General features: G+C 37.8%; 2 protein-coding genes across 2 annotated transcripts in view; both read right to left on the bottom strand.

Moving 5' to 3' along the window:
• Positions 1-5,543, bottom strand: part of gabrg3 (gamma-aminobutyric acid type A receptor subunit gamma3) — a 43,155-nt gene extending 37,612 nt beyond the window's left edge. The window contains exons 1-2 of the mRNA XM_088005145.1: positions 4,869-5,543; positions 4,517-4,671 (exon numbers count right to left, since the gene is read on the bottom strand). Coding sequence (XP_087861271.1) covers positions 4,517-4,671; positions 4,869-4,921 — 208 coding nt within the window. The 5' untranslated portion in view covers positions 4,922-5,543. The remainder of the gene's footprint in view (positions 1-4,516; positions 4,672-4,868) is intronic.
• Positions 5,544-9,562: 4,019 nt separating this feature from the next.
• The window catches only part of gabra5 (gamma-aminobutyric acid type A receptor subunit alpha5), a 29,350-nt gene continuing 26,773 nt past the window's right edge, over positions 9,563-12,139 (bottom strand). The window contains exon 9 of the mRNA XM_088005144.1: positions 9,563-12,001. Coding sequence (XP_087861270.1) covers positions 11,711-12,001 — 291 coding nt within the window. The 3' untranslated portion in view covers positions 9,563-11,710. The remainder of the gene's footprint in view (positions 12,002-12,139) is intronic.

Genomic DNA, 12,139 nt, shown 5'->3' with positions numbered 1-12,139 from the left:
CACATTTAGCAGCGTGTTCACGAGGTTGACTGACAGCACTAAGGCCCTCCTCCTGGCTCTGGTTGGTTGTTTTTGGCAGTTTGATAGTCAGTTTTTACAGTCTGTCAGAATTTTACTGACAGTAAAAATGTAATAACAAAATTCATGCTCACTCTATAAAACACTGCCTGTCTGTATTGACTAATACTTGGTGACTGTTGAATTCAGCTAACGTTTGCTTGTTTTACCTTAACGATAAAAGGTTATTTCTTTTCTGACGAATCTCAGCCCAGCACTTCTGGTAAATATTTTTTCTCTCACATTTGAATTCTTGTCGTTATTCGTGACATAATAATGTTTCCTGCTCTTCCCAACATCAAACATGGAGTATCTGCATATCTAGTTTGATGTAATGTTATTTTCCACTTCAGAACAAAATCAGTACAACTCTCAGCTGCGAAACAAGTTTGACCTCCTTTTGTTGCCGTACAAAGTCACATTGACATTGAATCTTGAAGCCCAGTAAACACTCCGGTATTTAGAAACAAACTAATGTTAAGCTTTTATGTGTGTGTGTTTTTTTTAAGTCCATCACATCAGTGACGGTGGGATTAATTAGCGTAAATTACCAGAGTTAATTCAGGTTAAAAAAAGCTAGCTATGCTGTAACAGTTATATTTTAATATGCTGATTTAGTTGTTGCAACATGCAGTAGTTACATGCATGTTTAGACTAAAACATGCGAGCTGGACCTCTGTAGGCAGCATTCATTTGGATTTTTATTCACCAATTCACTTCAATTTCAACTTCTGTTTTTAAACTCTACATTTTTCTGTGAAGCTCTTTGAATTGTATTGTAAACCAAATGTGTTATACAAATACATTTTCCTTGCCTATTGTATTTCAGTGTAAAGGTGGCTTTGTTGTTTTTAAACATTGACATAGCATCCTACTGCTCCAGTAGACTTGTTTTTATTTTTATTCTTCACATCTATCTCAGTTTTAATTGTACTCAATGTTAGGCAAAGAATATAGTATAAAGAAATTTTGCCACTGCTGCTTTTGGAGAATCTTTATAAGTATTTTTAATCTAGTTTCTGGTGCATATATTGAAATAAGACAAAACTAACTTACAAGTAACTTTTCAGCACAATTCAGGAGCTTGTTTTGAGTAGATAACTCCTTCATATTGATGAAAAATATGAAATTTTTCCAATTTAACAAATGAAATAATTATTTTTCATCACTATTAAATAATAATCAACTCAAAACGAGTTCCTATTTCATGCTGAAAAGTGACTTGTATGTTAGTTTTGTCTTATTTCAAATGTACGCAGAGATTTCCACCAGAAACTAAACCAAAAACTGTACGATTTTGTTTTTTTGCTGTGTTAGGAATTCATGCTTTCAGTTCTGTGTTGAATCAAGTATTTATTAGGATGAGATTATTTTTTTTAGGGATTTCATGACACAAAACTTTAAAATGATCACTTTATAAAACTGTAGTTCAGTCGTGTCTGAGGCATTCCCGTGTTTTTCTGCGCCCAGACTGCTGTAGTTTGCGCCACATTTTGACAGGAAGAGGTCAGGCGGGGCCGATTTACCGACGACTACATTAGCGCTATGTCTCACTAAATCCTTCGCGCTGCTTCGAAACGGTATATTTGGAGGAATCTCTTTTTGCAAAAGCAGATTTCAGTCGAGCTCAAAGGGTTTAATAGTCTGAAAAAATGCATCTTTTCATTTTCTATCCAGTCTTTTGTGGTGTCAAATATGTGCTTTTTGTAATTTTTCTGTAAAAAAAGAAAAAAAAAACAGACCTTCACATCATGTCTGACAAGTACATTTTCCTTTCAAACACCTTTTTAGTCCTGGGATTTTATTGTCTGGTCTTAAAAATGCATGTAGGTGAAAACTACAAAGGGGACCGCTCAGCATCTGATGGGAGAAAAAAAAACAGACAAAAAACAGAACAATCTGACAATAAGAAGAAGAAACTGACTGGCTTTTAACGACCCAGGAGGTGATTGAGCGGCAAGAGAACTAGATGGGACAAATCTGTGCAAGACAGTCCATCTGGGGAAGAACCTGAACCAAGAAGCTGAGGCAAAAATGACACATAAATGAACAAAGACGGAGTAAGAGGACTCAAATGACTGAACTGAGTAAAAAGCTAAAGACTTTCATTAAACCCTTCCAGACTGAACGTATCGGCGACGACACAGCCAAATTTGCAGTATCGTAACTTATTACGGTACTGGACGGTAAACTGAGAGCTGCCCATCAACACACAGAGTTCACAGGCATCACAGTCCAGCCAGGCGTTAGCGTCTGTTGATTAATGCACTGCTCCATGGTTCAACGCGTATTGTGGGTCTGAGATGCGGCTTCGCTTCTATTCCCACAGAATGTTTTACGTGTTCCAACATTTACAAACCGAAGAGAATCTATACCAATTTGTTTCTGTATAAGTAGACTCTGACAGTAACCTTTAAAGGTAAACTATTATGCTTCCTTAGCGTAGGTCTATAGGCTGCAAAACAAGTTTTTGCACAAAATCATTTGTACATAGTGAGATCTCAGTTTGATCAGTTCTGCCCATTTGAGCTCCTTTCAGATTGAGCTTTAAGTCTAAACGAGCTCCTAGCGCCGACTGCAACTCCATGTCCACGTTCAGATGTGAAAACGGCTACAAACCGATGCACAGTTATACAACCGTATCCCTTTGAAAAGCAGAAGTGGAGCCGCCTGCACAACCAGCAAAAATGCAGCAGGTGGTTTCCGGATGTTAAGTCAACAACAAGAGACTTGTCTTTTCCAGCAGCCATTGTACAGCACATACTGTGCTGTACAATGGCTGCTCAGCCAGCTGACCAAACGTGCTGGAGCTCCGCTTTGGTTGCTAGGTAACGGGGGGCTGAGCTTAGGTTGGGGTTGCTAGGTAACATCGCAGTGCCTGTCGATTGTAACTCAACATTTGGGAGGTTTTTGAAATGGCTCCTTTTCTATTGACACCAAAAAAAAAACCACATGAACTTAGTGCCAAAAACGCCTGGATGTCTTTCTTCTTCTTTTTAAATAATCTTGTTCTTGTTTCTTTGTTTAGATCTTGTTGTTTGGTTTGACCTGTTTCTTCTAATGGTGCCGGCTAGTGCGTTTCCAATTCTGGAGAAAACCAGAAAGATTTTGGCTACGGGAAGGATAAGAAAACAAAATCCACCAACAAGAAAAAAAAAATGTCTGCCGACGCTCTTTCCTCGTCACCTTCCTGGATACTTTGACTACACTACTGCACAATCGCCATCAGGAGATGCATCAAAACTTGCTTTTACTCAAATAAAAACAACAGAATGTAAAATACATTTTTGCTGTAGATGTTGGACAGACTCACAGCCTGTAGGAGATGCTGGAAGAAAATAAGAGTCTTTACAGGCAACATGTACAGACCTAGAGGTGAATACGGTAACTATAGTTACAGTATACTGGTATACTACAGCAACATGACCTTCTTCACTCTTACTGCTTTGGTAACATCCATCTCTCTGTAAACTATTATCTGGTTGAAAAAGATACTAAATTATGTGAATGTATTTATGTCTTACTGAATATTCTGCTGTATCCTCTTCCAAACTTTTCATCCATTTTTATTTTTATTTTTTTTGCTCAACGTGTTTTATTCATCGTCCTGGTTGAGAACAGAGATGGTTTGAGCTTTCTGCTACATTACCTGTTTAATTACCTCATTTACTCTGGGTTTAGGGTCCTAGTCCAAGTATAAACATTTTGAACAAACAGCAAACAAAAACCTGAAATTCAGGTTTAGAACATATCAGAATATGACATGAATCGAATGAAACTGAACACTGAACAGTAAGTTCAGGCAGTGCTCAACAGACGCCTCCTTTTTTGCTTTAATTAGTGCATCAGTGTGGCATTGCATGACCTTAAGAGACCATGATTCTGTTTCTAAACTAAATACACATTGTGCTTTAATTAGGACATTGGAACAAAGAAAAAAAAAAAAATGTCCAGTCTTTGTTTTCCTCAGCCCAGTTTGGATGCTTCATGGTGTCATCACAAAGAGGGCAGCACCGGGTCCAGGGTACGTCGGTGTTTCTCTTCCAGCTGCTGTGATTTTTCACTCAAACACGTTGACTTCTTTCTTTAAAATCCTCTCACAGCTGCAGTTTTCCCTGCTGCTTGTTCTGCCACACTTTGTCCTTCCACTCATCTTTCTGTTGATATAATTAGGTGCAGCTCTCACAACTTGTTCTGCAACGACCTTTTGTGAAGTCCATGGCTGCCTCAGGCATGAAACTCTTTATATTTAACATCTTTTTATTATTATTATTATTATTATTATTATTATTTGTCTTATGTAAAATTCTAATTTTCTAATAAGTAGACATGAAATATTTCAGTAGTAGAATCCATACAATGTAAATGTTCAGTTTTGGAACCGATTTTCATAACTATAATTCACTTTTTTTCCCCCCACCCAATTTATTTTGATGCCCCCAAAAGAAGCGGGTCTTACCTCCAATGTCCGGCCTCAGCTTCTTGTCATACTCTTTGAGTAAATTATTGAGGATTTCCGTGGTGTCTGTTTCCTGGGATTTAGGAGCCAGCATTTGGTTCACAGTGACATCCTCGTAGTCCTCCTCATACTGCACTGCTAAAGAACTGGAGAGAGGGGAGGAAAGAAGCTCATGTTTAACAGGACGAGCGATGCGCGGAGAGCGTGCGTTTAGAGGAACTTAGACATAAAGTTTCAAAGAAAATCCCGGCAACGAAGATATGGAAATCCGTTTCTTTTCTCTTTTTTGGAAGAAAACGAAAAAGAAGAAGAAGAAGAAGAAGAAGAAGAAGAAGCAAGGTGCGCCTCTTACCAGGTGAAAAGGACCGACAGAAGTCCGACGCCAGCCAGGGAAGCGCGCGTCATGTTTCTCGGAGGGAGAACACGTAGACAGAGACGAGGCAGCGGACGGTGCCTGTGCGCACTCCGCGGTCACCGCAGCACTGAGCGGAAACAGGAGCGGGAGGAGGGGGGCTTCATAGTTTCCAATCCCAGCCGATATGTCTCTCGGTGATAATAATAATAATAATAATAATAATAATAATAATAATAATAATAATAATAAAAACCCATTCATATCCTTCCATGGTGGCCGGTTTCCCCCCCACGCCCCCGCGCTCCCCACCAGACACAAACTCAGCAGTTTGTCACCGGTGAGGACTGCAGCGCTCCTCCATCCACAGCGGATGGCGCTGCGCCCTTTACGCAGGTGCGCACGGTAGCTGCGTTCTGAGAGGCGAGAATTCAGCTGAGGAAAAAAAATAAAATAAATAAAAAAAGAAAAAATAGAGAACTCCTCTGTGCCGAAGTCTGCGTCACCCAAGAGTCGTTACACCTGCACGGAAATACTTTTTGTTGAGCTTTTTGCCTTCGTTCTTCCCTCCCGATTAATTACACAGTAGAATGTCCCCGCTGTGTTTCGACACAGCCTATAAATACACTTGCAGAAGAAAACAAAAGTCTTTACCGATTCTCTTCGAATGCAAAGCCTGAAAAACTGGCCTAAATACACCATGGGAACAAGCAGAGCGCCATCCAAAATCCTTAGCATGATGATGGCACTACCGTGCTTCATTATTCAGCGTTTATTTGCCATTTGCGCAGTACATTTTCCTTTATACAATAAAAAAGTTTACTTTTGTCTGCAGGAATGTCATTTAAAAAACATTTTTTGGTACAAAATGTAAAATAACCGTACAAAAGTGGATTATTGGTAGCGAATGTTAACATGCGCGCGCCACACTGTAAAAGACAGAAAATGTAGTTGATAATGATGAGCAGTAAAATGATGACAGGAAAAATCCGTAAAAGATAAAACAATTTAGAACTAATGTAGATTGTTTTCAGGTTCATTTTAGAGAAAACTTTTTTTTATTTTTTATTTTTTGCACTTTAAGTTAAAACATTTTCTTTTACAGTGGATATTGACTCCAGCAGGATTTCTTAACCGTATCAAAAATCACACTGCCATCCAACCACAAAAGGAAAAACAAATCTAGTAATTTTGAATTCTGACAACCACAGCTGCCGCCGTTTTACCATAGAATTACCACAGTGATGATGAAGGACCTGTTTCTATATAAACTTAAAACAATGAAACCTTGAATTGAGTGAAACAAAAATTGACACGAATCAAAATCACCTCTTTGCCGATGTACTTTGAGTATTCCTGGGTTTGGAGGTGTGTGTGAGAGATGCTACACACGTGGAGCATCTGCAGCATGAGAGGTCAGAGGGCACTTTAGCTTTAGCATCAACACGTGCGTTAGCTCTGCAGCCTGAGCTGCTCTGGTCTTAGGCTGTGGAGCTTCGCTGCTGCTGCTGCCTGACTTCTATCACCCTCTAGTGGCTAAAGTGAGAACTGCACAGACTTGAAATAAAAAAGAAAAACATATCAACCCTCACTGTTGTGCAGCTAACATGTAACTTTTTTCTTCAGTTTCTTGAGTTTCTGAAGTCTGCACATGCGTTGTTGTTTTTTGTTTCCTATGGAGACGCCATTGTAGGGTCTCAGCGTCGCGTTGAAGGACAACTTTGAAAAGCGGTCGAGCTGGGAATGAAACCAGCAATCATTTCCACTTCCCCACTTAGCCACATGATCACCTACTCACAGCCATACATTAGCATAATGCAAAAGATAAAGCCCAACCCGACGGGCCCAGAAGGAATCAGCAAATGGATTTAATGGGCCGCACTCAGAATAAATATGAACTTAATGAACTTACAGTTGTTTTGTTTTTTAGTTTTATGTAAGATGAAATCACCCATGAGCCTAATTTGTGCTGCTACCTGCCCTGCATATTTAGCATGTGCACCTATACACTCTGCATGCTAATCCCACAGTCTTCTGAATAGAAAAGCTTGAGTGTGTATGATGCATTCGCTCTCTTAAAGAAATAATATGTTAAATAGTATGTGACTCCCACCCCTTAAAGAGTAGAGTTGATCATAATCGCTGCATAACTCCAACCGTTTGGACCAAACTCAAATTGTTTAAAGAACACTTAATGTGTTACCTGGAAAACATCATGCATTACAAACGTGTCCAGACCTTTCCAGATTGTGACGTTTACAGCAGCGTTAATGTGTTTCATCCAGATTTTAAGATAGTGGGGGGAAAAAAACACAAAGTAGTGTTAAATGGTTTTCAAACTGAATCTAAAAAGTGTAGATTGCGTTTGTCTTTTGCCTTCTTTGATGCTCTTGAATAAAACATCAGGTAAGAGCTGTGTGCTCCTCAAATTCATGCAAAAAGTGCTCAGAAGAGAGAAATTGTTTTTGAATAAAAAGCGATGGTCTGGTTCAAATTTCACAACAAGCCAAACACTGGACATATAAAGCTGCTAAAGAAAAAAGCAGACTTTTGGCATATTTAAAAAGAAACAAAAGAAAAAAAAAAGGTGTGACATGTGGCTGAAAGCCAACACCGCGCTTGACCCTGAACATACCATCCCTACAGTGGAACATGGTATCATGGCAACAGTATCATTCTCTGGGGATGTTGTTTCTATAACTGTGTGTGAACTTCCTTCCACTGGAAACTAAACTTCAGGGTGAAGTTTAGTTTCCATGAAACCTGCTGGTGGCAACATGATACGAAGATGCCTTTTATCTGCAAGAGCTTTGAACAGTGTTAAGATGTCCTCGTTTTGATTTTAGATATTAACATATTTTCTTTTGTCCATTTTCATGTTTATTTACATTTAATTCTGGTGGATTTTTTTTATCTTTTCAGTTTTTGCTGTAGCTATGTAAAGAAAACCTATTTTTACATAGTTTCTTATATATATATATATATATATATATATATATATATATATATATATATATATATATATATATATATATATATATATATATATATATATATATATATATATAAGTTTAAACAGGGAGAGTTCAGTTTGATTATATCTTTTTCTCTCAACATTAGCATCATTCTCTTAAAAACATAGCAAATCAACTCAATCCTCCTTTTCTAACCTTGCTTATCAACTACCAAACTTGGGCTATCCATTTAAAGGGACAGTATTATGTAAAATCTACTGTTTTGAGCTCACAGAGCAGAGCACCCTTCCCTCGCAACTTCCCCACTCAGCTCCTTCAGACTAGCCAGCAGCAATTAGCCAACACCTGGAGGAACTGTGCAATATATGAGCTCATTATAGGAGCTACTGCTCAGGAAAACGCTGGTAAAAATGTTGTTGAAGGGTCAATAGAGGAGCCGTATTGTGATGACTTCCTTGAGGTGGAGTTTCAGAAACAGCAGGAGTTTTTAAAGAGACAGAGGCCCAAATCCAAGGCATTAAATTATAAAGTCAAATTTCTTTGTTTCATATATAAAGCATTTTTTTTAACCACTGAAGGTAACGTAGATTCTTGATTGTGCTACAAAATAACACTATGTGGCTGGAAATCAAACAATACTGGTCCTTTAAATACTCCATCACTTCTAAAACCTGCAGCATCACCTCCACTTTTTGGTACGTTTCGCAAGATTTGATATTCACTCCCCTCTCTGTGTTTTTCCCTCCGACGCTCCAATCTGTGACTGATGTCATTTGGTGCCATCAGCGACGGCTTAATTTGACGTCAACTGCGGCCCCACCGAACAGAAAACAGCAACTTAAACGGAGCTAAATCCTTGACAAGCAGATGTGAGCCAGATGTCACTGCAGCAGAAAGACCCCCTCCACCAAGATGGGCTTAGCAGTCCAACAACTGCAGAGGAGGCGTTGGTGTAATCAAAGGCCGAGGAGAACAAGCACAAAGTTGTTTCTATCAACTAGGATTACGTTTTGGTCTTGTCACGTCGAGTTCTGCAAATCCACAAATTTGTAGGCTCACATGCAGTTAAGCAGCATATTTTTGCATATGTTATAGAATGAAAACATTATCTGTTCTTCAGGTAGAGTGAAAGTTCTTGAATCGATTTTGCTTGACAATCTTCTCAAAGTCACAGTTACACCAATTTCCAGTGCGTCTTACTTATCACACTTTTTCCTTCCACTCAACTTTCTAAGAAAACACTTGAGCCAGCAAAGAGCTTTTATAGCTTCAATAGTTGTCTTCTGGACATCTGTCAAAGTCAGTAGTCATGTGGTTGTATAGGCCATAATAACTGTAATATAACATAAATATGTAATATCACAATTTTCTGCAACACAGAACTTTGGGTGTTTTTGTTATGTGTAAGTCATAAACATCAAAATTACACAAAACAAGTCTTAAAATAATTTACTCTATGTGTAATGACTCTATAAAATATGCATACAAGTTTAAACAGGGAGAGTTCAGTTTGATTTCATGATGCACCTTGAGAAAAAGAACAGATTTTTTTATTTTTATTAAGTGCAGACAATCTGGATTCACCTATTTACATAACACTTTTCTTTCAGTGTGGAGTAATTCAGAATGAATGAAACATCAGTTAGCAGCCCTTCATTAAAGCTTAAATGTCAGCAGCCACAGTATTGCTTTATTATGACTGAGCACTAAGAGCCGGAAGACGGTGCGAGTGAAGCTTTATTGGAATCAGGTACAGAACAAAGTGCACGTTTTTGACATTAGCACAGGCCTTGACATTTGTCACATGAAAAATGGGATTTAAAAAAAAACTAAATCATTGCATTTATTAAGAAAGATGACTGGCACATTGATGAAAACCTAATTAAATACAAGTAAAATGTTGACAGTTTTAGCATGAGCACAAAATAAATTGTCATTCACTTCAGCATTATTTATTGCTTCAGGTATTTGCTGTTAAAGCACAGACAGTTTCTGTTTACTTCAATGTCGTAATACAATATTTCTAAAAAAAAAACTGTGCTAAAGTAGGCATTAGGTCATATGATAAAGTTTGGACATTAAAGCAAATTCAGCTAAAAATAACGTTTGTATTTTCTGAGATATGGGTGGAAAAAACCCATTACATTCCATTATTCTGTTAAAGTGATTTCCCTTTTTAGAAAAAGAAAATATGGGTACAATAAATATAGCTTTTTTTTTTAAATACGCTGAATAAAAACATCATGGCCACTCATATGTCGAATGCAGATTTGAAATGGTAAGGCTCAGTTTAAAATGAAATAAAGAAAGCATGGCTGTATTTAAATGTCTAAAAATTCACAAATATGAAAACAAAACTCCAAATCTAACAATTTAGGTTTTTCAATGTGTTAAAAATCTTAAATTTACTACATTGCCATAAGTACTGATACATGCCATCAACATGCCAATCACCTCGAAAACTGTTAAACTGCAGCCAATTAGCATTTAATATGAGCTAGCTTGCTATCAAGCTAACAGTTTGTGTTTGTGGGTCACTTGAACTAAGAGTATTTTAAGTAACTTAAAAATATAAATGTGACACATGAATGGAATAAAATGAAGCAACAGCAGGTTAGTTGTTTTTCCCCATTCTCTTGTCTTTATGCTAAATAGGGCTAAGATAAGCTAAACAAAGCTAAAGACATCAGGTAGTAGCTGTTTTTTTATTAATATTGTTAAATATTCCTATTTGAACAAAGGTAATGTGAATTGGTGTGGTCATGGCGCTTTTTCTTAAATGTCCCAGCACATGTCCATCTTATTTTCATCCCAAAACAGGATTTTTTTTTCTTTTTCTCAAGGCTAATCATCAAGTATGCTAGCTTTTATAAAAGACCAAAGAAATAAACTTATATATATGAAAAAACTGAATGTTTTTCTAAGCATAAAACCTTTTTAACTTGCCAGGGTTTAAACTACTTGACTCATTTTCTTTTTAAGCACTAAAACTAGCAACTAACAATGCTGTTGTGCAAGCGTTACGTCGATATAAGTGCAAACTTTACTGGCCTAGTGGTGCTATTCTATAAGCAGGGCAAATATACTACTGTCTTAAGCTACTCCCGTACGTACATATATACACAGTTTAACCTCACATTTTAGAAACACACCACTTTCGCTTTAAACGTTTCCCGCTTTCATCTCCACTTAAACAAAAACTCAGACTGACTAAACTCAATTGAGGACAAGCCACTGTAAATCGAAAAGTAAAAAACATAAAATAAATTAAAAAAGAAAACGTGAACAAGTAGAGTCCACTAAATAAACGTTCTGAACCAGGTTTCAGAGTAAGGTTGAGTGCAGAGTTCAGTGCATTCATAAGGAGTTATCACACTCTGAAGGCAACACATTCAGCATGGCTATTCGGCTGCTTTTAACAAGAAAGCAAAGTTACATTTGCCTTGGTCCTGTTTCACATTCGTGGACCTCAAGGTTAATATTTACTGTACAAAGACTTTACAAAGATAAAAAGCAGTTTTGAATGATACAGTACAAATTTTTTACTTTGCATAGCATTTGGCCTTGCTGTTCCATTTCCAACTCAAAACTGAACGACAGAATACAAATGCCAAATGCTCAAAATTAAAAAAAAATAAAAGAAAAGGTATAACCAATTTCTGGGTGAGCAATCATAAGTTAATCTTTTAGGTCGGTAATCATACATATATTAACTCAAGGCAAACATGGCAGCACTTACCCGAAGCAACACACATGCAATAACTTGTAAATATCTTAAAAGAACAACAATTATGGTACAAGGACAAAGTGCTTGGCATTATCATTTGTTGATTAAGTTCTCGTCATCGCTGGCCCTCAGTCTAGAACTCACTCAGCTCCTTTAATCACCGGCTCCCTGTTGAGGTACGTGGCCCAGTACACCAGGTTGAAGGTCCCAAAAAGCACAGGGAACACAATCCTGGACATCTTGTCGATCTTGCTCACGCTGTTGTAAGTCTTTTTGGGATCCGGGGCCTTGCTTTCAGACGGTTTGAGCTGAATAGTTGTGCTGTTTGAAATGGTGGAGATGGACGTGTCCTTGGTGAGGTTGGCTGTGTAGTTCACACCGGTGGAGCAAGTGTTGTTGGGCTTCATGGACAACGCCAATGGGTCTTTTTTCTGCGGCGAAAGGAACAAGCTGTGGTTCTCATAAAACTGTGGTGATAAATATTGGTAATACAAGTTAAGGCGATACATGGAACAAAAGTAAAACCTGAAGGTTTTGCACTTGGTTTGGACTAAGGGTCTACTGGATTA

The sequence above is a fragment of the Poecilia mexicana genome, unplaced genomic scaffold (genome assembly GCF_051168715.1).
Source record: "Poecilia mexicana isolate PSO_F unplaced genomic scaffold, ASM5116871v1 scaffold_4, whole genome shotgun sequence".
Classification (NCBI taxonomy): Eukaryota; Metazoa; Chordata; class Actinopteri; order Cyprinodontiformes; family Poeciliidae; genus Poecilia; species Poecilia mexicana.
The sequence above is the reverse complement of the archived record's forward strand: the minus strand, read 5'-3'. Positions and strand labels throughout refer to the sequence as shown.